A 25,843-nucleotide genomic window follows, 5' to 3' on the forward strand; every position below is an offset into this window, starting at 1 on the left:
CCAACGTGTCCCATTCAAAAATCCACTTAGCTTCCCTTCTTGCAAGTGCAATTTTGCGATTGCCTCCCCGATGGAATGGCTTAATCCAATCAATTGCAAGGCATCGTAAGTCTTCAAACTTATGCTTGTGTTCAATGCAATGTGCAACAATGGGTTCTTTGATCGCTGATCTTCTAAGGTTAGACCTGTGTTCGAGGATTCTAACCTTGAGGGATCTTGTAGTCATGCCTATATATTTTTTGTTGCAAGGACACGTCAAACAGTAAACAACATGATTGGAAAGGCAATTAGTAAACTGCAAGAGTTTATGAATTTTATTAGTTTTTGGATTTATAATCTGTTTGGTTTGCGTGGTAATATTGCAAATTGAGCAGTGGCCGCATTTAAAGTGTCCATAAATTCTGTTTTCATTTTTATCTGTCGAGAGTTTAATATCTGCGGGACTGAGGATCTCTTTGATATTTCTTGTCCTCGAGAAAGCAATACGGAGGTCCATATTTCAAAAACGTGTGATGTTTTCATAATCTCCCATCTTTTCTTAATCATTGTGGCGAGATTCTCACTATGTTCACTGAATTGCATTACCATAGTGAACTTATCGGAGTCTTGACGTTCTAAATGTTTGGATAAAAGTAAACTTCTATCATTGTATTTTGCCCTTCGATATGCTTTTTTCAAAATTGATCTACTATAGCCCCTATCTTGTAAGTTTGACATTAGATTGTTAGCCTGAACTTTAAACATATTGAAATCAGAACAAATCCGTCTGATCCTAAGCATCTGTGAAAAAGGAAGACTATCTTTCAAGTGTTTGGGATGACAGCTGGAACTATGTAAAAAAGTGTTCCGGTCTGTCTCTTTTTTAAACACTTTAGTAACAAAGCCCTCTGATGTTTTGTTAATTTCAACATCTAAAAAATGAATGTTGGTGGATGAATGTTGTTCCGTAAACTGAATGTTCTCATCGCAATTATTGAGCCATGTCATGAATTTCTGAAGATCTGTGGCTGTACCTATCCAAATCATGAAAATATCATCGATATATCTCCACCACTGTGCGATAATCTCAAAAAAAGGGGATTTGTCTATCCATGTGGTCTCATATTGGGACATATATAAATTGGCGATGGACGGAGCAAATGTAGCTCCCATTGCCACCCCACTTGTTTGTAAGTAAAGTTTATCAAGAAAGAAAAAATAATTTTCTTTCATCGCTATTCTTGCAAGCGAAAGGAGAAAATCGGTAGGGATGTGATGCGGTCTGATTCTGTTTTCAAGAATATTCCTTATGTTGTTTAAAGCTTCATCTTGGGGAATGGATGTGTATAGTGAGCATACGTCCAATGTAACCATGAGTGCATGAGGGTAATTAGATCCAACTTCTTCAATTTTTTCAAGAAAATGAGTGGTATCCCTAATATATGATGGGTATTTTGACACTTCTGGTCGTAGAAAAGTGTCAATGAAGGAAGATAAAGGTTCTAGTATGGAGTTTCTTCCCGAAAGAATCGGTCTGCCTGGTGGATTCTCAAGACTCTTGTGAACCTTCGGTAAAAAATACATTACCGGTATAGTTGGTGAACTGCGACACAAAAATTTTTTATCTTTAAAAGTGATATATCCTTCTTCTAAAGCTTTGGTGGTAATTCGATTAATCAAAGATTTGAGCCTATTAGTAGGGTCAAGCATCAATCTTTTATATGATTTGATGTCATTTAGTTGTCTTAAAGCTTCATTGATGTAATCACTCCGATTTTGTATTACAATACCTCCACCTTTGTCCGCCTTTTTAATGATGATGTTATTATCATTTTTTAAGGTGTTAAGAGCTCGCATTTCTTCCTTTGAAATATTGAATTTCTTGAAGTGCAGAAAACTATTATTACGTTTATATTTATCTAAATCACTGAGAATCATGGTTTTGAATGTATGCAACACAGGATTCTGTGAAGCAGGAGGTCTCCAAATGCTCTTTGGTTTTATAATGGTTCTGTCATAGGTGGTATCTTGACTATCAAAGAACAATTTTATCTCTAGTTTTCTAATGAATTTCTCTAAATCCACGTGAAATTGGAAATCCTTAAAATGTGTTGAGGGGACGTATGACAGACCCTTCAGTAAAATAGATTCTTCAACTGGAGTTATTATTCTGTTAGATAAATTAATAACGACAGATTTTATTTCTGAGACCGTGTACGGGGTCTGTTCCATTGTCCTACGTTCCCTCTTCTGTTGACTCTCCCTTGTCTGTTCCCTAAAAAAGGCTTTTGTCTATTGAAATTACTCACTTCGCCACTACTATTGGATGATGAGGAATCATAGAAAGAAGTGCTTTTCTTATTGGAAGGTAATTCTACATCGTCAGTTTGCATCCAGGGGTAAACTTTATTTGTGGTGTAATCTTTTTCGTCCCTGATTAATTTCTTGGTTTTGGATTTTTTAAGATTTTCCCGAAATTTATTCACATGATCTTTTAAGATTGAGTGTTGTTGATCAAAATCTATTAATGTGGTACTAGCCTTCAGTTTAGTTATTTCAGCGTCTAATTCTTCTTTTAATGTGTTTAAATTACTTTGGCTTTTTTCAATAATGAGTAGCATTAAATCAAGGGAACATTTATTCAATATTCTATTCCACTTATCAATGAATTCCTTGTCTTCCGTGAAACACTGAGGGGCTTTGTTGACACGAAGTCCCCTTGGAATTCTTTCTGTTTTGCAATATTGAATTAACAAACCACTGTTTAGCTCTATTTTAACAATATTTTTTGATTTTAAAGTAATATCACTCCAACTATTTTCAGTAGTTGGAGATTCTGAATCTATGGAGAAATCTGACGGAAAGCTAAGCAAGTTCTTGAATTGATCATTGGAAAAACTATAGCCTGTGCTCCATGGATTTTGTGACATACTGCTGAAAGACTATATCAAATAGTAACTAGAACAAAGTGCAGTTTACTGGAGCAAAAAAATACCACAGTACAAATCAAACGCTCCAGTCCAATTTTTTAAGGTGTTTTGTCGTATAACAGAGAAAAAAGCCCTCAGAAGCCACTGGTAAATTACCTGTGGTTTAGTGCATAGTTATAGATGATTGATTTAAATAACTTATGCAGTGTTTCTATCACTGGGCAAAAAAACTCTGTTATTTTGTTTGTGGCTAAATTAAAAAGCCTCAATTTAATATTAACTGGCAGCACACAAAATTATGTTGACTGACTGCATTCAATACATCAGGCTCAGTTGAGAAAACCTGAATTATATCAGCAAACCGAAAAACAAAAAACTTAGCTTTAAGCTGGTTTCAAACACTTGTCATAATCCGTTCTACGGAGATCGCCGTTTCACCTAAGACCACGGCTTCATCAGGAACGGAATGCTGACCGTAAGTGGTTGCTGAAGTCTGAAACAAAGGTTATAAATCAATATAAATTGCTGTCAGAAAACAATATAAATGTAAAACACAAAAGAATCACACCACGAGCAGGCATACTGATGATGAAGGTTCAATCTCTTTTCAGAAAATGGCGCCTTGGCGTTCTCATTAAAGCAGCTGGTTAATATGCTATCGTCGTAATGACGTATTTGAACGTTAGTAAAAATTGAACCAATCGATTGCATTGTTAAGTCCATTGGGTTCCAACGTGTCCCATTCAAAAATCCACTTAGCTTCCCTTCTTGCAAGTGCAATTTTGCGATTGCCTCCCCGATGGAATGGCTTAATCCAATCAATTGCAAGGCATCGTAAGTCTTCAAACTTATGCTTGTGTTCAATGCAATGTGCAACAATGGGTTCTTTGATCGCTGATCTTCTAAGGTTAGACCTGTGTTCGAGGATTCTAACCTTGAGGGATCTTGTAGTCATGCCTATATATTTTTTGTTGCAAGGACACGTCAAACAGTAAACAACATGATTGGAAAGGCAATTAGTAAACTGTTTACTGTTTGACGTGTCCTTGCAACAAAAAATATATAGGCATGACTACAAGATCCCTCAAGGTTAGAATCCTCGAACACAGGTCTAACCTTAGAAGATCAGCGATCAAAGAACCCATTGTTGCACATTGCATTGAACACAAGCATAAGTTTGAAGACTTACGATGCCTTGCAATTGATTGGATTAAGCCATTCCATCGGGGAGGCAATCGCAAAATTGCACTTGCAAGAAGGGAAGCTAAGTGGATTTTGAATGGGACACGTTGGAACCCAATGGACTTAACAATGCAATCGATTGGTTCAATTTTTACTAACGTTCAAATACGTCATTACGACGATAGCATATTAACCAGCTGCTTAATGAGAACGCCAAGGCGCCATTTTCTGAAAAGAGATTGAACCTTCATCATCAGTATGCCTGCTCGTGGTGTGATTCTTTTGTGTTTTACATTTATATTGTTTTCTGACAGCAATTTATATTGATTTATAACCTTTGTTTCAGACTTCAGCAACCACTTACGGTCAGCATTCCGTTCCTGATGAAGCCGTGGTCTTAGGTGAAACGGCGATCTCCGTAGAACGGATTATGACAAGTGTTTGAAACCAGCTTAAAGCTAAGTTTTTTGTTTTTCGGTTTGCTGATATAATTCAGGTTTTCTCAACTGAGCCTGATGTATTGAATGCAGTCAGTCAACATAATTTGTGTGCTGCCAGTTAATATTAAATTGAGGCTTTTAATTTAGCCACAAACAAAATAACAGAGTTTTTTTGCCCAGTGATAGAAACACTGCATAAGTTATTTAAATCAATCATCTATAACTATGCACTAAACCACAGGTAATTTACCAGTGGCTTCTGAGGGCTTTTTTCTCTGTTATACGACAAAACACCTTAAAAAATTGGACTGGAGCGTTTGATTTGTACTGTGGTATTTTTTTGCTCCAGTAAACTGCACTTGTTCTAGTTACTATTTGATACTATCCACACTCCCTCTTGGCGTATTCCATCTGCATCTTCTTCAGCAAGAAAATTTTGACTGGGTCTAGGCAGCGTTCCTACTACTCTGAAAGGCATAGGTTTCTACCTCCTGCTTGTTCCATTCAGGCAACTCAGGCCCAGTGTCCCAGGCCTCACCAACCCCATCCTCAGAAGTCCCAGCCAGCTCCCCTGTCAAATCAGGGCATGGGCTTTTGACTGGCTGCAGCAGAGTATAGCCGCTCAAAAAGTATCCATTCAGGTCGAGAGGCTCATTTTTTACCAGCACAGATGGCTCCTTGTAACCTCTGACTAGTGGGTTTTTCAAATAGTTTGTTTCAGGTACGCACTAAATTGGCATCAGAGACCTCCAAATTGCCCACCAATGAGAGTCTTTCATCAGCTCTCAGCATAAGCAGGTAGTTGCAGAGGAAATCGCTATCCTTCTACAGGTCCGAGCAGTCGAACTCGTACCACTAGGGGAAGAAGGGAAGGGATTCCATTCCAGGTACTTCTTGTGACCAAGAAAATGGTGAGATATCAGCCCATCCTAGACCAAAGGGCCCTGAACAAATTGCTAGTCAAGGAAAAATTCAGGGCGCTTTCCCTGGGCACCCTTCTTCCTCAGGAAAATTACTGGCTGTGCTCTCTGGACTTGAAGGATGCCTATACCCACGTTTCAATACTTCCAAGTCACAGGAAATATCTCAGATTTGAGTGGAGAAATGCCACTATCAGTATCGCATTCTGCCTTTTGGCTTGGCATCTGCAACTAGAGTTTTCCCTAAGTGTCTTGTGGTAGTCGCAGCATATCTACACAGACTGGGGATGTATGTGTTTCCTTACCTAGACGATTGGCTGGTCAAGAACCCAACTCAGAAAGGAGTCAAGGACTCAATGAGGATGACTATTCAGGTGTTGGAGCTACTAGGGTTTGTTATCAATTACCCCAGCTACATCTTGGCCCTCACAGCTTGGAGTACATAGGAGCCCTGATGGATAGAGCACAGGCTTGGGACTGCCTTCCTCAAGCGAGAGTGGATAGCTTGGTAATGCTTGCTCCACAGGTCCACAACAGCCAGCAGGTTTCAGCTAGGCAAATGTTGAGACTGATCAGCCATGTGGCCTCGACTGCATGTCACCCAATGGCAAGGCTCCACTTGAGAGTAGCCCATTGGACCTTAGCTTCCCAGTGGTCTCAGGTGACAGGAAACCTAATGGATGTCATTTGCATACCACCAGAACTGGCCCACACCCTTCTCTGGTGGGCAATCTGGCCCAGTTTAACTCTGGGACTTCCATTCCAAATTCCACCGCCTCTGAAGGTATTGACAACAGATGCATCCAACCTGGGTTGGGGAGCTTATGTATAGATGTGCTTCACCCTCAGGGCTGGTGGTCCACTTAGGAGGTTCAGTCCCACAGTCTCCTTGAGCTCAGGGCTATTTGGAATGCTCTAAAGGCTTTCAGAGATTGACTCCAGAACCAGATTGTTCTCATTCAAACAGACAACCAGTTGCGATGTTCTGTGTCAAAAAGCAGGGGGTACAGGATCCTACTGTTGTGTCATGATGCGCTAGGCATGTGGCAGTGGTCTCTACATCATGGTATGGACCTCTGTGCTTCTTACTTGCCAAGCAAGAACAACTGCCTGGCACACAGATTGAGCAGGATATTGCAACCACACAAGTGGTTTCTAAACATGGGCATAGCCCAGAAGATCTTCCGAGAGTGGGGCACCCCCTCAGTGGATTTTTTCGCCACTCATCTCAACAACAAAGTCCCTCAGTTCTGCTCCAGGCTAGGGGCATAGCTACGGGGGGGCTCAGGGGCCCAGGTTCCCCGAAACCTGGCTCAGGCCCCACCTAGTCAGGCACACAGGCTTTCTATACAGGGCCGCTTTTAGAAATGGCAGGTTTTACCCTGAGTCTTTCCCCTCTCTATCTCTGTTCCCCCTTTTCTGCTTCCTTCCCTACCCCCTCCAGTCCTGCATCGCTGCCTCACCCTTTCCCTTCCTCCCCACCCCCCATGGTCTTCCCTACCTCTCTTCTGTTTTCATCAGTGGCAGTGATTAGAGCAGGCTGCTTCCAGCTGGAGTCGGAGCTTTCTCTCTGCGAGGTCCCACCTATACAGGAACAGGAAGTTGCATCAGATTAGGCAGGACCCTGCAGAGAAAAAGCTCTGACGCCAGCTGGAAGCAACCTGCTCTAATCGCTGCCACTGCTGATACTAGAAGAGAGATAGAGAAGACCGCAGGGAGGGGGAAAGGAAGAGAGAGGGCAAGGGAGCGATGCTGGACCCACGGGGAGAGTGGTAGGAGGGGAGACATCATGAGAAATGCCAGACCATGGGGGGAAGGAAGGGGAGAGAGAGGGAATGATATTGGCCTGGGGGGGGGGGGGGGGGGTCAATGCTGGAAAAGAGGGAGATAAGTGCCAAGGGGGAAGGGCAATACTGGAAAGAAGGGGGCAAGGGGGGAGGGCAATGCTGGAAAAGAGGGAGATGGGGGCCAAAGGGGAAGGGCAATGCTGGAAAAAAACGGAGATGGGGCCTGGGAGGGGAAGGAGGGAAATACTAGAAAAGGGGGAGGAGGTTGAGAGGACAGATGCTGAACATGGGGGAGAATAAGGATAGGCACACAAAGGGGAAATGCCGGACCATATGGCTAGGGATGCAGATTGAAGATAAATGATGAACATGGAGAGAAAAGAAATGTCAAATGGACAGGAGACCCTGCAAGGACAGGAAAAAAAAAGTGAGAGAAGCAGAAAACAGACACTTGAAGCAAACTGAATGGGAAAATAAAATGCTCAGACAAGAAAGGTATAAAAAGTATTTTGAATGCATTAATTGGAATGTCAGCTTTGGGAAATGTGCATCTCTGATGTCTTGCATTTTAGTTTTTGATTCTCTGTTTTCTTGAGGGTTCATTTCAGTCTTTTTAGCTCTATATTACTAATCTGTGGTCCTTTGTTTCCTATTTGTTGAGAGTCTGTTTGTGTTTTTTGCATTTGACCAAGATGTGGTATTCTGCTAGCCTGTGGTTCCTGTGTAGTGATCTGTAGCAGTCCTGTTTTTTTTTTGGGGTGGGGGGGGTGGGGGTTCTCGCTAGGTAGTTTTTGGTGTGGGAGTGCTGGAGAGGGGATGAGAGGGAAATGGGGAAAAACAGTAGGTAGATGAGACGTGAAGGGAGGAGACTAATGACTAGAAGGTGAGAGAAAGGGAGAAAGAGGGTACATAAGTACATAAGTAATGCCATACTGGGAAAAGACCAAGGGTCCATCGAGCCCAGCATCCTGTCCACGACAGCGGCCAATCCAGGCCAAGGGCACCTGGCAAGCTTCCAAATGTACAAACATTCTATACATGTTATTCCTGGAATTGTGGATTTTTCCTAAGTCCATTTAGTAGTGGTTTATGGACTTGTCCTTTAGGAACCGTCCAACCCCTTTTTAAACTCTGCTAAGCTAACCGCCTTCACCACTTTCTCCGGCAACGAATTCCAGCATTTAATTATACGTTGGGTGAAGAAAAATTTTCTCCGATTTGTTTTAAATTTACTACACTGTAGTTTCATCGCATGCCCCCTAGTCCTAGTATTTTTGGAACAGACGCTTCACATCCACCTGTTCCACTCCACTCATTATTTTATATACCTCTATCATGTCTCCCCTCAGCCGTCTCTTCTCCAAGCTGAATAGCCCTAGCCTCCTTAATCTTTCTTCATAGGGAAGTCGTCCCATCCCCGCTATCATTTTAGTCGCCCTTCTCTGCACCTTTTCCAATTCTACTATATCTTTCTTGAGATGCGGCGACCAGAATTGAACACAATACTCAAGGTGCGGTCGCACCATGGAGCGATACAACAGCATTATAACATCCTCACACCTGTTTTCCATACCTTTCTTAATAATACCCAACATTCTATTCGCTTTCCTAGCCGCAGCAGCACACTGAGCAGAAGGTTTCAGTGTATTATCGACAACGACACCCAGATCCCTTTCTTGGTCCGTAACTCCTAACGTGGAACCTTGCATGACGTAGCTATAATTCGGGTTCTTTTTTCCCCACATGCATCACCTTGCACTTGCTCACATTAAACGTCATCTGCCATTTAGCCTCCAAGTCTCGTAAGGTCCTCTTGTAATTTTTCACAATCCTGTCGCAATTTAACAACTTTGAATAACTTTGTGTCATCAGCAAATTTAATTACCTCGCTAGTTACTCCCATCTCTAAATCATTTATAAATATATTAAAAAGCAGCGGTCCTAGCACAGACCCCTGAGGACCCCACTAACTACCCTTCTCCATTGTGAATACTGCCCATTTAACCCCACTCTCTGTTTCCTATCCTTCAACCAGTTTTTAATCCACAATAGGACATTTCCTCCTATCCCATGACCCTCCAATTTCCTCTGTAGCCTTTCATGAGGTACCTTGTCAAACGCCTTTTGTAAATCCAGATACACAATATCAACCGGTTCCCCTTTGTCCACATGTTTGTTTACTCCTTCAAAGAATTGAAGTAAATTGGTCAGGCAAGATTTCCCCACACAAAAGCCGCGCTGACTCGGTCTCAGTAATCCATGTCCTCGGATGTGCTCTGTAATTTGGTTTTTAATGATAGCCTCTACCATTTTCTCCGGCACTGACGTCAGACTCACCGGTCTATAATTTCCCGGATCTCCCCTGGAGCCTTTTTTAAAAATCGGTGTTACATTGGCCACCCTCCAATCTTCCGGTACCACGCTCGATTTTAAGGATAAGTTGCATATCACTAGCAGTAACTCCGCAAGCTCATTTTTCAGTTCTATCAGTACTCTAGGATGAATACCATCCGGTCCAGGAGATTTGCTACTCTTCAGTTTGCTGAACTGCCCCATTATGTCCTTCAGGTTTACCGTGAAGTCAGTAAGTTTCTCCGACTCATCCGCTTGAAAAATGGGCAGATAAAAAACACAAAAAAGAGAACAGTGAAAAAATAAAGATTAGAGCCCGACAGACATAGAGAAGCTAGAAGGAGAGAGAAGAAATGGAAAGGCAAACCTGAAAAAGAATTTAGGAGAAGGCTGACATAAGGAAAGTGGATAAGAGACCAGCCCAATTAGAAATAAAATTGCCCAGACAACAAAGGGAGAGAAAGGGATATAGTAGACATGGGGGGAGTAAGGTGACAGAATGGAGATGCTGAATTGGATTGGGGGGGGGGGGGGAAGAGAAGGGATGTACTGGAATGAGATGGAGAAAGATGCTGGCTTGGAGGAGGGGGGAAGAGATGATGATAGATCAGGTAGGGAGGAAAAAAGGATATTGGAGGGGAGATGCCGGACATGTAGTGAGCAGAAAGATCGGAGACACTGGAAATGGGGAGGAGTAAGAAGGGATGGGGACAGAGAGGGGATATGCTGGACATGGGAGGAATAGGGATATAGGGGCGATACTGACATGGAAGGGGAGAGGGGCATGGAGGGGTGCTGGATATAAGGGGGAGTAGGGTGACAGGGGGAGATGCTGGATTGAGGTAAGGGGAGGAGGATATGCTGAACAGAAGGGGGTGAAAGAGAAGATACTGGTCAGAGGAGTGAAAATAGATTGTGTGCTGTACTGAAGGGAAGAATAGAAAGAAAGAGTGCTGGAAGAGGAGAGAGTTATCAGAAAACAGGAAACAGGATGAAGAATGGGATGGTTGGGGTGAGGCTGGAGATGAAAAGCTGTAGGTAGATGTGGTTTTTAACAAAAGGAAGATTGAATACTAACGATGAAGTCAGCAGATTGAGAGATGGTAAAATAAATGAAGGAAAGTTGAAGGGAAAAGATCAAAGTCAGAGATGGATATAGGAGAAGAAGTGAAGAAGGCAGGAAGAGAGAGAGAGAGAAGTAGGAGATGGACTTGAGATCTTGTAAAAAAAAAAAAGTTAAGAAAAGCTAGAGGAAAGCAGAAACTAGAGACTGGGGCAAACATAACCGGGAAAAAACCAAAACAACAAAGGTAGAAAGAAGAATTCAGTGAATAGAAAATTTCAATTTTACAGTAAACTTACACTACTTTCTTTATAGTTTGAAGAGTTCAGGGTGCTGTTTCTGTTTCTCTAGTGTTGCACTGTCAGCAGAGTGTGGCTTCTTGGGCTTTAAGTTTAATTTTTGTCTACGTATCCATATTTTAAGTTTGGTTTGTGGTTGCTTATTTTGTACCTGGCAATGGTCTATTTGTGTTCAGTGTTTGTGACTGAGGCCAGGTAGTCTGTTTGCATGGAGTTTCTGTTTAAGCCTCTGTAATAATTCAGCTTGTTCCGTTTCCCAATAGGCGTATTGATGTTCTAGGTCTGACTGCAATATTTATTGTGTTGCATTAACCTAGGTAGGGTCCTTGTTGTGTTACTTCTGTAAGTTAGTGGTGTTATGGTAAAGTAGATTAGCTCTGTAGGTCCTGAGTGATTTTTGTATTATAGATACAGTACTTCACAATATGCTTGGAACTGGGACAGGATGTATGTTTCAAATTCGATAGCAGATTGCTTATGCCCAGGCTGGGCTGACTCTTGAGGGACATTTCACAGCTCAATGTCAAAGCCATGGCTGTGTTGATAGCCCACTTTGAGATCAGCCTTCATAGAGGAGATTTGCAAGGCTGCAACATGGTCTTCAGTTCAGAAAATCACTTCCCACTACTGTTTGGATCAGGATACCCGATGTGACAGTCAGTTTGAACAGGTAGTTCTACAGAATTTGTTCATTGTCTAGAATGCAGCTGTACCCTTCTAAGCCCTGATTTATTCTGTTCCAGGCTGCACCTACATAGCTAGAATGTATATAGTTTAAGGTTGATCGAAGTTTTAGTCTCAACTTTTTAAGGCTCAATTATCCTAGCTTTCTTGTTTTTGGTGAGCCTATTAGCTAGGAATTCCGAGATGTGAGAATAAGAGGGCCTGCTTGACCTACCTGTAGCTGGTGTTACCTGAGGACAGCAGGATGATTATTCTCAGACTTGCTGACCTGAACATGTATAACCCTGGAGGAAGGAGAAACAGGGGTGATATTTTTATTTGTACATTTATATCCCACTTTTTTCCACACGCAAGCGGACTCAAAGTGACTTACAATGTACTGATTAGGCCATCGCCAAATCAGCGGATACAGAATTACAAATCACAAAAGAAGGATAGACGGAAAAGGGTAAGAAGAAAAGGGAAAGAGCTAGAACAGACTGAAAGTAAGATGAGGTGATGCAGAAGTAGGCTATCCGAGACAGGCCGGTCAAAGGTGAGTCCAGTGCTGAGACGGTGCTGATGGCAAGAACAGCTTCCAGCAATGTAATCTAAAAGAGGGGCTGATGCAATACCCCAGAGGGGCCTTCAAGAGGGGGGGGGGGGGGTAGGATAGCTTGAGGGAGGGGTTACTGCCTGGGGGGGTTGGGGAGTTGCCACTAGGGGAGCTCTTTAAGTTCATGGGAGTCTGTTGGAGTGGCACAAAGGATGAGCTCTTGATTTTGGGCGGAGCTCAAGAGGGACTTTCAGCCTTGGGGGTGGGGTTCAAATATTTGAAAGGTATTAATCCGCAAACGAACCTTTTCCGGAGATGGGAAGGCGGTAGAACTAGAGGACATGAAATGAGATTGAAGGGGGGGGGGGGGGGGCAAGACTCAAGAAAAATGTCAGGAAGTATTTTTTCACGGAGAGAGTGGTGGATGCTTGGAATGCCCTCCTGTGGGAGGTGGTGGAGATGAAAACGGTAACGGAATTCAAACATGCGTGGGATAAACATAAAGGAATCCTGTTCGGAAGGAAGGGATCCTCAGGAGCTTAGCGGAGATTGGATGGCAGAGGCTGGGCTGGTGGTTGGGAGGCGGGGTTAGTGCTGGGCAGACTTATACGGTCTGCGCCCTGAAAAAGACAGATACAAATCAAGGAGCTGGTGGTTGGGAGGTGGGGCTAGTGCTGGGCAGACTTATACGGTCTGTGCCCTGAAAAAGACAGATACAAATCAAGGAGCTGGTGGTTGGGAGGCGGGGCTAGTGCTGGGCAGACTTATATGGTCTGTGCCCTGAAAAAGACAGAAACAAATCAAAGTAAGGTATACACAAAAAGTAGCACATATGAGTTATCTTGTTGGGTAGACTGGATGGACTGTGCAGGTCTTTTTCTGCCATCATCTACTATGTTACTATCAGGCATATTTTCAAAGCACTTTGGGAGGCTAAGTTCCATAGGTTTCTATGGAACTTTGGGAGGCTAAGTGCTTTGAAAATGAGCTTGTATGTTACATAGAGGGGCATAATTGAACGAAAACGCCTATCTCCATGGGCGTTTATCTCCGAGAACGGGTCAGTGAAGGGGCGGACCGAACCGTATTTTCGAAAAAAATAGACGCCCATGTTTTATTCAACAATGTGTGAGCTGGGCGTTTTTCTTTTTCAGCGATAATAGAAAATGAAAGCGCCCAGCTCAAAAATGAATAAATCCAAGACATTTATTCGTGGGAGGGGCCAGGATTCATAGTGCACTGGTCCCCCTCACATGCCAGGACATCAACCGGGCACCCTAGGGGGCACTTTTACAAAAACAAAAAAAAAGGTCAAAGAGCTCCCAGGTGCATAGCACCCTTCCCTTGTGTGTTGAGCCCCCCAAATCCCCCTCAAAACCCACTGCCCACAAGTCTACACCATTACTATAGCCCTAAGGGGTGAAGGGGGCACCTACATGTGGGTACAGTGGGTTTGGGGGGGTTGGACGACTAATAAGCATTAAGCAGCACAATTGTAACAGGTAGGGGGGGATGGGCCTGGGTCCACCTGCCTGAAGTCCACTGCACCCCCTAACAACTCCTCCAGTGACCTGCATACTGCTGCCAGGGAGCTGGGTATGACATTTGAGGGTGAAAATAAAAATGTGTGAAACATCATTTTTTTGTGGTGGGAGGGGGTTAGGTACCACTGGGGGAGTCGGGGGAGGTCATCCCCGATTCCCTCCAGTGGTCATCTGGTCATTTAGGGCACTTTTTGGGGCCTTATTCGTGAAAAAACAGGGTCCAGGAAAAGTGTCCTAAATTCTAGCTAAAAACGCATACTTTTTTTCCATTATCGCTGAAATGCGCCCATCTTTGTTCGGCAGATAACCACGCCCCAGTTCCGCCTTCGCCACACCTCTGACACGCCCCCATAAACTTTGTCCGCATCCGCGACGGAGTGCAGTTGAAAACGCCCAAAAATCGGCTTTCGATTATACCACTTTATTCGTTTTTGTGAGATAAACGTCCATCTCCCGATTTAGGTCGGAACTTGGGCGTTTTTCTCGTTCGATTATAAGCTGGATAGTCTCCCACCTCCCCTAGGAGTTGAATTTAGTTGTAGGCTTTTTGCTTTTTCACCTGACTAGAGGACCAGCATAATCGAACGTCGCCGGCGATCTATGTTGGCGGCGGCGCTACAGCTGGCCGGAACCGTGTTATCAAATGGCCGTCCATCTTTTTTTTCGATAATACGGTTTAGCCTGGCCAAATGCCGTGGAGTTCGCCGGGTTTGAGATGGCCGGGTTTGTTTTTCAGCGATAATGGAAAGTTATGTCGGCCATCTCAAACCCCCGCCAAATTTAAGGCATTTGGCCGTGGGAGGAGCATACAGCCTCTAGGACTTATTGCTGCTGTATAACTTTGGCACACCAGTTCACACCTGAAGACTAATCTCTCTGAAAAAGTCCTTTCTTGAAATAAGCACGTTTACTCACATTTAACTGCAGATCAGAGGTTGTGCCCCACTGGCAAAGAGTCCCCTGGTACTAAGATTAGCAGTAGGTCAGAGCTGGCACAATGGTGTACAATGCCCTCTTTCAGCACCATTCAAGGTAAGAACTACGTTCTCTAACGTGGGTAACACAGGAAAGAGAACTAAAACTGGCTTACAAAAATGGCCACTACCGCATGGACTACAACAGGAAACAAAACAGGGCACACTCTGACCCAGTTAGCTGGGGGGAAAAGCACCATGGGAGTAGAGTCCAGTACCCTACACCCACCACAATGCATTGCTAATGTGACTCTGCAGGGCACCTAACAGAAAAGGTGTCACACTCACCCGAGAGCCACATCGCAACCAGGGAAAGGCTGTCGGAGGATACAACACATTCTGCTGTCATGGAGGTGGGTACGGCATTTGAGGCTGGCATACAGGCTGGCAAAAAAGGTTTTTAGTTTTATTTTTTTAGTTTGGAAGGGGATTGGTGACCACTGGGGGAGTATGGGGAGGTCATACCCCATTCCCTCCAGTGGTCATCTGGTCAGTTGGGGCACCTTTTTGAGGCTTTGTCGTGAAAATAAAAGGACCAAGTAAAGCCAGCGAAATACTGCTTAACGCCGCTTTTTTTTCCATTATCGGCGAAAGCCGGCCATCTGATAGCCACGCCCATGCCCGCCCAAGTCCTGCCTTCACTAACACTGGTCTACAAAAAAAAACTTTTTTTCTGTAACAAGAACAAAACATACATTTTCTGGAAGATAATTCTTCCCTGAATCCAGATCTCATTTCAGAATTTCTGTATCAGCCTCAGTTTTCATGTGATAATGGTTTTTGTAAATGCTTGTGTCGGCGTATGTAGCTATTATATGTATCTGGCAAAATGACACGCTTCTGCTACAAGAGTTCCAAAAAAACTGTGTCAGTTCACAAAGAAATCAAAGATATAAGCAACATAAGAGTAAAAGACCAGTAAAAGATCATTATAAAAGACCATCCTGCTTATAATCGAACGAGAAAAACGCCCAAGTTCCGACCTAAATCGGGAGATGGACGTTTATCTCACAAAAACGAATAACGCGGTATAATCGAAAGCCGACCTTGGACGATTTCAACTGCACTCCGTCGCGGATGCGGACAAAGTTGATGGGGGCGTGTCGAAGGCGTGGTGAAGGCGGAACTGGGGCGTGGTTATCGGGCGATCAGAGATGGGCGCCTTTCGCCGATAATGGAAACAAAATAGCGAGAATTTAGGGCACTTTTCCTGGACCCTGTTTTTCCACGAATAAGGCCCCAAAAAGTGCCCTAAATGACCAGATGACCACTGGAGGGAATCGGGGATGACCTCCCCTGACTCCCCCAGTGGTCACAAACCCCCTCCCACCACAAAAAATGATGATTCACAACTTTTTATTTTCACCCTCAAATGTCATACCCACCTCCCTGGCAGCAGTATGCAGGTCACTGGAGCAGTTATTAGGGGGTGCAGTGGACTTCAGACAGGTGGACCCAGGCCCATCCCCCCCCTACCTGTTACAATTGTGCTGTTTAATGCTTAGTCGTCCAACCCCCCCCCCCCAAACCCACTGTACCCACATGTAGGTGCCTCCCTTCACCCCTTAGGGCTATAGTAATGGTGTAGACTTGTGGGCAGTGGGTTTTGAGGGGGATTTGGGGGGCTCAACACACAAGGGAAGGGTGCTATGCACCTGGGAGCTCCTTTACCTTTTTTTTTGTTTTTGTAAAAGTGCCCCCTATGGTGCCCGGTTGGTGTCCTGGCATGTTAGGGGGACCAGTGCACTACGACTCCTGGCCCCTCCCACGAACAAATGCCTTGGATTTATTCGCTTTTGAGCTGGGCGATTTCATTTTCCATTATCGCTGAAAAGCAAAAACGCCCAGCTCACAACTTGGCGAATAAAACATGGACGTCTATTTTTTTCGAAAATACAGTTCGGCCCGCCCCTTCACGGACCCGTTCTCGGAGATAAACGCCCATGGAGATAGGCGTTTCCGTTCAATTATGCCCCTCCATGTCACCCTCCTTGGAGAAATATTCAGAAAAAATAGCATGTCGGTCACGAAAAATACTTACTTTCGTATCGCAAGAAAGAAGATTCCATCCTTTTAATGTCAAACCTAAAAGCTCAGCCTGTTGCTTCGACAAATTTAAATCACGAACAAGATCGTTGAGATCCCCTTGTGTCAAAAAGTGGGGCACATCTGATTCACAGAGGTCCTGAAATGATGCATATCCCCTTCTCTGTTTTCTGCACGTTCGTCACTGTATTCATCTTCACTCACTATCAAATTCTCAGGAGGCACTGGTACTGGCAATTCTTCACTGTGACATACAGGTCTTATAGCAGATGGTAAGTTAGGATATTGCACAGTTTTCCTTGTTTTCGAGGTGATTCCTGCTATTTTTGTCAGACAGAAATAACAGTCTGTTGTGTGATCCGTTGGTTCCCTCCAAATCATGGGAACAGCAAAGGGCATGCGACGTCTTCCTTTTAACCAGCCTGTCAGGAGTGTAACACACATCAAACAGCAAATGTGGGAATCCCATTTGCGGTCCTGTTCACCAACCTTACACCCGAAATATAGTTCGTAGCACTTTTTTAGAAGAGGATTAAGTTTTCATTTTTGCGATTTCAGAGTAAACTTTCCACAGATATAACAAAAAGAATTTGGGCTATTTGCACAGGTACGAGGCATTTCTTCTGAAATGACACAAAACAGAAACCTTCACAAACGTAGAACTACAAGCAGTCACTTCCAACAGCAATTGTTGACTGAACTCTCAATGCTGAGATACAGGTGGCAACTGACGCAACAGAACATGTTTGAACATGTTCGAGCATGACTCATGGGCAATGTTGCCAAACCTCCCTTATTTCCTGGTGGTGGCTTTCTAAACTAAGGGTTTTGTATTGTAATTCCTAGTATATTTCAATTGTTTTTCCAACAATTACAACTGCTGAATTAAATTAATCCACAGCAGCTGGGCCGCCGAGAAACTTGGCCGGGCCCGGGACAAGGCCGCCTCGCCCCCGCTGCAGCCCCACCCCCGAGGTTGCGGCTCCCCTACCCCCTCCGAGGTCGCCGCTGCTGCTGCTGCTCCCCCAAGGGCGGGATACAGGGAGGGAAGGAGACCCGAAGGGAAGGAGAAACTACACTGGCTCCCACTCAAGGAACGTATCACTTTTAAAGTATTCACCTTAGTCCACAAAATCATTCACGGTGAAGCCCCTGCATTCATGTCTGATTTAATAGACTTGCCACCCAGAAACGCGAAAAGATCATCCCGAACCTTCCTCAATCTCCACTTCCCTAAGTGCAAAGGCATAAATTACAAAGTACTGCACGCATCAACCTTCTCTTAAATGAGCACGCAATTCTGGAATACACTACCACGCAACCTGAAAACGATCTGCGAACTAACCGACTTCCGCAAACTATTGAAGACTCATCTCTTTGAGAAAATGTATTGCAAGGATCAAAACACATGAAGTCCATACACACTAATAGAAATCATCAATACACTGTCTTCTGAATTCTCTTCCCCCGCATTTTCACCACAGATAAAATTGTAATACCATAATGTTCTCTTGCTATTGTCTTATCGCCCTATCAAATCCCCATTGTTACATTCCATTGCTCTATTCCCAAATGATATCTTGAGTTTGACTTTGTCTTCCCATAACTCTTCACAATGTAACCCATAATCGTACCGCAACAAATTGTATTTCCATCACTCACAATGTATTGTAAGCCACACTGAGCCCGCAAATAGGTGGGAAATGTGGGATACAAATGCAATAAATAAATAAATAAATAAGGGAGGAGTTCCGCCTCACAGGGAGATGAGAGGGAGAGTCGCACCGCGCGGTGATTTAAATACAGGGGGCCGGCCCGGTGGCAGACGGTCAGAGGGCGGGTGGGACTGGCACCGGGCCCCCCTTGAAGGCCCGGGCCCTGGGGATTTTGTCCCCCGCCCCCCTCTCGGCGGCTCGCACAGCAGGGTACCAAAATGCAGCGTTTTCAAGAATTTTTATAAAAAGGGTAGCGTGTCACAAGAAAACTGAGCCCGATAGGCAAAAACTGATTTCATTTTCGAATTCAGCACCCATGACTTAGCTAAGAACACGATTCACATTCTTTGTAACAAAAATGCCATTTACCAGTGTAATCTACCGACACTCCCCCCTTGAACTTTCGCCGGCGAAGCGACGGGAAAGCGGTGATGCTGTCAAAAATGCCGCTTTTGATTATACAGATTTGTGTCGGAAGATGGCCGGCGATCACTTTCGATTATAAGCTGGATAGTCTCCCACCTCCCCTAGGAGTTGAATTTAGTTGTAGGCTTTTTGCTTTTTCACCTGACTAGAGAACCAGCACTCATGCTTTGGGTGGGGAGGCAGCAGCGAAAGTGTGGTGGGATGCTGCTAGAATTTTGTACTGTAATAGCTAGTCAGCATTCGCACCGGGCTCAGTTGGATGATGTCAACCAGATGTGAGAATATTTGGCCTGCTGTCCTTGGAGAACACCAGTTATCTTTGCTTTATGTGCATAATTTTTGTTACAGAATACTAGCCTAAGTCCACATTAGGCTTAACTGCTTATACCACGTGAAAGGCTGGTGTAAATGCGCACACCTAAATGCTCTCGGTTACGTGCCTAACTGACAGTATTCTATAACTCAGGAGTTCTCAACTGACACACCTAGCCAGTCAGGTTTTCAAGAGTCCCACAATGAATATGGGAACAGACAAAGCAGTGGCCAAAAGGCGATGGCAACACACCAGATAAAAAAACCCAGCACAGTTGCTTTGTCAGAGGTAGAATCGCTCTCCAGGTAAATGCTGCATGTAACCACGCACTTCGGTATCGCCATTAACCACATATGGAGTTAACTAGGCTATACGCTGTTTTACTATTTTGTTGATGAAGATCATATTTTAGCCCCTGACGTAGCCCTTTTGTGCGAAACGCGGCCTTTGTTGGGCATTTTTAACTCTAGAATAAAGATTGATTTACACTACTTACTGATCTGATGTGTCTGTTTTCCACATTGGATTTTGTGGATCGCCTGCCTTGTTGTTTTCTGCTACCCACAATGACTATACATGAGTTAGATTTGCCTACCCTGCCTCCATTGTCTATCTCAGGCTTATTCATTGTGGGTATCTGGAAAACCTGACTGGCTTAGTGTGTCCCAAGGACTGAGTTGAGAACCCCTGCTATAGCCTTAAGTGCAAAAATGTGCACGGAATATTATAGAATGAGGGGGTATTAGTGCAATAAACCCAGAGGCCCCGGTGCTCAAAATTCCAGCATCGAATGGCTCCGTAAAAATACTACCAGAACAGTGCAGAAGAACAACGCCCTAATGCTCAACGCTAATGACATGCAAATATAAGTACATAAGTATTGCCATAAAGACCAAAGGTCCATCAAGCCCAGCATCCTGTTTCCAACAGTGGCCAATCCAGATCACAAATATAGGCATTCTCATAGCGCTGAGCATTAGGGAGTGCAGGAGGATTGTGCTTTGTGCATGCGCAGAAGAGTTCTGTAGTAAGCTTAGCTCCTATGTGCATGAACCTGGTAAAACCCGAACATGAAGCACACATTGGCGTCTGTTTTCTGCAGCATAAATATAAGCGTTAAATTTTTTTTTAGCTTTGACGCTTATATTTAGATGCAGGAAACAGACACCAATGTGTGCTTTTGCTTGGGTTTGCTGTTTCTCATGACCAGCACTTAATGGCTTGCACGGGCTTCCTCCTGCTTCCAAAAGCAGGCAGATTTTGCAGAGAGATTCATGAGAGAAGCATGAGAATCATGAGAAATCCTCCCGTCCAACAGCCTAATGCCTGCTCTGACGTGGCCTTATGTTTTGCATCGGTAAGGCAGTTTTGTTTCGGGTGCACTTTTCTGATCATTGGGGAGGAATACAACATGATCTCATTAATATGAGCTTGACTAGATTAGCATACTTCTTGCATTGTTTGTCTGCGCACTTGTTTATTCCCACGCTCCGGGCCTCTGAACATTCTGCGCAAGTAAATGCAGGCACTAGTCCGGCGCTAATGGCCTCTAGCGCCTGCATTTATTTTTGCGCATCGGGGCCAGAGACTGCTACAGACATATAAAAGTAATAAGACGCAAGCTTTTACATGACCTGTGTGTAGGCATGTTGAGTGCAGAACATGAGCGGAATCTAATTTTATGTGTGTTGCTCTAAAATATGCATGTACGTGCAAATATTAGCACCTGCTCCTCTGTAAATGTCCGCAGCTTCAGGCTTGGTTTGATTTCTGCCGCTTCGTTTCTAGTATATTATAAAGATACATATTTGCCTTATAAAATAAATGCCAATGTGGCCTTCAGATATAGGTGGCTTCTTATAGAATTACCTTCTTACTGAATCAAAGAGCCGAGGGCTGACATCTATCAGGAATTTCCATTTGCATGGAGAAAGGACTGTAGTTTTCAACCTAGAGGATTAATTGTGCCAAAAGAAACCAGTTCAGCAATGGTTCACTGCAAACCTTAAAGACAGTTTTTCTGCCTTGGCTGTTCTGCTCCCCCCCCTCTCTCTCTGTTTTGGAATTATTGATGCATAGTTCATTGTAGGCTTCTCTTTCCCACTGGTTGGTGACAATGCAGAGCAAGTCCTGGCCACGGAGATGTTGCATAGTAGAAGCTGAGACCCTCCCCCCCACCAATGTTTTATTTAGCTTATTCTGGGACTTGGAGACTTTTCTCTGTTCTATTCTGCAGTTGCTGCTTTCAGACGCACACACATGTTTCCTACAATTTTCCTGTTCCTCAGATTTCGGAGTGCAGGACATTTGGCTGCATTCCAAACACTGCTGATGTCATGGTCTAGTTTTAAATAAATCATACATTGCCTTGTGCTGAAATCTAATTGGAACTTATGGCCTGTCACCATAGGGTACCTTGATTGCTCTTCATTTTATTTTCTCCCCATCCCAGGCTCTGCAGTGTACAGGAAATAAGCTCTCAAGGCTGTTGCCTTCCAATCATTGGTAATGGTGCTTTTTATGAAAGGTTGGGATTGGAGCCTAGCTCCTTGTGATCCTGGGCAAGGCACTTAACCTTCTATTACTTCAGGTACAAACTTAGATTGTGAGCCCTCCAGGGACAGGAAAATAGTTACTGCACCTCAGTGTAACTCACCTTGAGTTACAACTGGGAAAGTCCTGAGCTGATCCAAATTCCTCCACTCACACAGCATGACAGGACCGAGTAATAATGGGATGCATATGTGCAGTGTGGAAAAAAATAGGGAGGGTCTCCCTACTCGCTCAGCTGGGGTAGCTGCTCCTTTAGCTCAGAGTAGCCTCTCTGATTGAGAGCCAGAGCGGTAGCCAGACCCTGAGATATAAACCTAGTCTGCAACACTGCAGAGTGCACAGCTGTGATAACCATAGGCTTAAATTCCTCTCAGCATCTGCTAATAATGCAACTGAATGAAGATTTACAGTGTAATAGTAGTACTTCTGGTGTATAATAACTGCTTTAACATGGTATCACAAATTGAAAATCCACAAATCCAGTCAAAATCTGAAGATACCTTATATTTACAGATGATGCAATTGTTATGGCAAGATGTGTACATTCAGACTGTTCTATATCAGCTCTAGTTCCCATTAAATGCTACTTTAATTCCCCACGTTGAACAGCTTCTGAGCAGATCCTTCTATGCATGTCAGAAGGCTTTATTATGAGGCTTTATTACATGTCAGAACTATTTAAAGTGTTTTTGGAAACTGTTCGGTGTAGAGGAAGGGCTGTGTTTTGCATTTCCAGAAAACCCACCCATTTGCCTCATGGGTGCCCTGGGTAGGGTTAAAAGTCACTGATGTGACCAGGTGTTTCCTCAGATGTGTGCCGAGCCCCAGCTCCTTGCCAGCAGGCAGACCCAGGGACCTTGTGACACTTGTTCCTCAGCTTTTTCTATTTCCCTTTTGCTAGGGAGTCCTGGAACAGCAGCTCCTTCTGAGTGGTGATGATGCTTACAACGCCCACTTTGGGGAGAGCATGGCTTCCCTAGGGGATATCGACGATGATGGATTCCCAGGTCAGTGCATTTTCATTCTCCAGTGGGCAGGCAGACGCCAGTTTTATTTAATTATAAATATATACTTCTTGTTGTCTAGGTCCAGAGCTTCATTACATCACTAGAGTTCGTTACAGCAGACCGAGAAATCATGGACTTGAAATCTGCTTCATAAAACACATTCTGCTTTTTTTGTATTTGAATGTTTATTTTGCAAGCAAAATGGATTCACAGACAGTGATGGAAAGTCAGTACAATTAAAGCCCCCCCCCCTCCCAAAAAAATTCCCGATACCCAGGAATGAAAAAACACTTTTTAAAAAAAATGTCAATGCACATTTATTTCTAGATTTATAAGAGAGCGAGTTAGTACACAGTTATAGGTCACGGGAACTGGAAAGCGAAGCCCTTCCCATGCCTTATCAGGTGAAGCCGCCCAAGGGATGAATGCATTTTCTGTGACCATCAGCATATCAGCTGGTAACATAAAAGGATGAAGGAAGGAAGTATCCCCATTTTTTTTTTAATGCTGGAACCGTTTTCTGTTGCTCCTCACCCACCCATCCATTTTGATAATAACATTTGGCAGGACGTGGAAAGTCTACTTGTGCTGCTCACGTGCAGTCCAAAGATAGGCAGGATGGCCATCGTTTAGCTGATGTGGAATTGGCTTTACGAGGGTCGAATGATAAAGCAGTGCAGTAGTCTTATTAGTTCAAAGAGGTATACGGTGAAACCTTTGTATTGAGACTAATATAATACATTTTTTCACTAGCTTTTGGGAGCTACAGTACACTCCCTTCATTGGGTCAAAATAGAATGAGCAGGTAAAGACAAATAGTAATATTACCTGAATATCCAAGCTGATGACAGCAATGGCGTACCTAGTGTATTTGACACCTGGGGCCAATCATTTTTTTAACACCCCCTCCTCTATATGAAAATATTATTTTTAGTAATAATCCACGAGTCACGCAACAAGGGTGTACCTAGGAAAGGCAGCATCTTGAACACTGCAGTGAGTACTAGAACATCAATATACCCATTGTAAAACTAAACTAGACATTAGTAAAAATAATCCTGCCAACACAAAACCATGTCTTTTTCACAAACAGAGAACACAGATACATCCTCACCAAGTATAGAATAAGTAACCACAAACAAAAATAGAAATATGTAAACAAAAATTAAACTGAACCCCGAAGAGGCCAGATTCCGCATACAATGCAACACCACAGAAACAGTGATGCATGTCCCCTAGTACTGTGCAAAATATAAAGATAGCAGACATAAATTTGAAAAAAACTGACAAGTACCAATCACCACTTTACAAATTAACAAATAGAAATAAAACAAAACATAGAAAATAAGAATACCAGTTTTTTGGACTAATATATTTTTCAGTTAGCTTTCAGAGGCCAAAACCTCCTTCCTCAGGTCAGTACAGTATACTGCTGTTATGGCCCTGTCCTGACCTAAGGATGGAGGTCTTGGTCTCTGAAAGTTAGTCAAAAATGTATTAAAATTAGTCCAACAAAAAGATCTTATTTTCATTTTCTGTTTATCACTACAGCTACAATACTACTTTATTCTAAAGCAAATAAATAAATACATCTTTTTTTCTACCTTTGTTGTCTCTGGTTTTTGCTTTCCTTGTCTTCTCTTCACTCTCTCCCTTCCTTCCAGCATCTGTTCTCTTTCTCTCTCCCTTTCATCCAGCGTCTGTCTGCTTTCTCTGCCCCTTCTATCCACTGTCTGCCCTCTTTCTTCCATCCTGTGTCTGCCCTCTCCCCCTTTCTTTATGGTGACTGCCAGCTTTCTCTGCCCCTACCATCCACTGCCTGCCTTTTCTTTCCCTTCTGTCCAGCCTGTGCTTCCCTCTCTCCTTTTTACATGGTGCATTCCAGCATCTCCCCCTCTCTTCATCTTTATCTCTCTTCTCCCTGTTCCCCATCTATATCCATCTTCTGCTTATCTCCTGTCTATTTGACCTTTTTCTCTCCATGTCCACTGTCATTCCCTTTAACTCCCTATTTCTCCTATCCATAACCTCCCCTATGTGTCCCTGTCCCTATTTCCCCCATGTTCAGCATCTGTCCTTTCTGTCCCCTTCCCTTCCCATGTTCCTCACCCTTCTGTCTCCCTCACTCCTGCACTCCCATCCCAGGGCCAGTATCTCTCTCCCTCTTCTCTCCCCTGCTTCATGGTACTGCATCTCATTCTTCCCCTCCCCAGATCAGGTTTTTCCCAGTCTCCTCTCCCTCATGCGTCCCACCTTTCTCTCCCCTCCCCCTTCCTTTTGATCTGGCATCATGCTCTCCGTTCTCCACCCCCCTTTTCCCATTCCCCTGTCATCACTTTCCTTCCTCTCTCCACCACCCTTTCCCGTTAGGTCTGGCATCCTTGTCTCTACCCCCTCTTCCCCTTAGATCTGACATCACATCACATCCTCCTCTCTCCACTCCCCTTTTCCTTTCCATTTGGTCAGGCTGGCATCGCTCTCCCTCCTTCCTCCCCTGTCCCCCTCCCCCAACTAGTGTGGTATCGCTCTTCCCCTCCTCACTCCATGCCTGCTCTGCTCCTATAGGCCTCCAAGCTTCTAGGCCCGCCAGCAGCGTCAGCAATGAAAGTGCTGCCTTCGGCCTGCCTGGAAACCTCCTCTATACAGCTCCCATGTAGGTGTGATGCTGTACAGAGAAGGCTTCCGGGGCTGGCCGAAGGCAAATGCTGCCGGAGGCCTTGAAGTGTAAAGACCAGCAGAGTGGGGAGAGCGATTCCGCACTAGTCGGGGGTGGGGTGGGGGGAGATGAGACACCCATGCAGTACTGCATCAGTCCGGGGGGAGGGGGGAAGATGTCCATGGCAGCACCACCAACGATCTGCACCTGGGGCGCCCGCCCTCGGTATGCCACTGGATGACAGATTACATTACAAGGGTGGTGTGAGAGCAGAGTAGTGAGAAGACTGATAGGGGATAGGATTACCTCTGATAATGGACATGAAAGTTTGTCTCTCTGGGGTCAATGCTCAAAGCCATATGCAGATGGGTCCACAATGCAACAGCAGCGTAAACAAAAACAGTGCTGCAATGCTTGAAACAAATCGTATTTACATAT

General features: G+C 44.1%; 1 protein-coding gene across 1 annotated transcript in view; it reads left to right on the plus strand.

Annotated features, from left to right (window-relative positions):
- ITGA9 (integrin subunit alpha 9) overlaps nucleotides 1-25,843 on the plus strand; it is a 686,274-nt gene that overhangs the window by 172,695 nt on the left and 487,736 nt on the right. The window contains exon 10 of the mRNA XM_030205631.1: nucleotides 22,644-22,749. Within this exon, the coding sequence (XP_030061491.1) occupies nucleotides 22,644-22,749 (106 nt within the window). The remainder of the gene's footprint in view (nucleotides 1-22,643; nucleotides 22,750-25,843) is intronic.

The sequence above is a fragment of the Microcaecilia unicolor genome, chromosome 1 (genome assembly GCF_901765095.1).
Source record: "Microcaecilia unicolor chromosome 1, aMicUni1.1, whole genome shotgun sequence".
Lineage (NCBI taxonomy): Eukaryota > Metazoa > Chordata > Amphibia > Gymnophiona > Siphonopidae > Microcaecilia > Microcaecilia unicolor.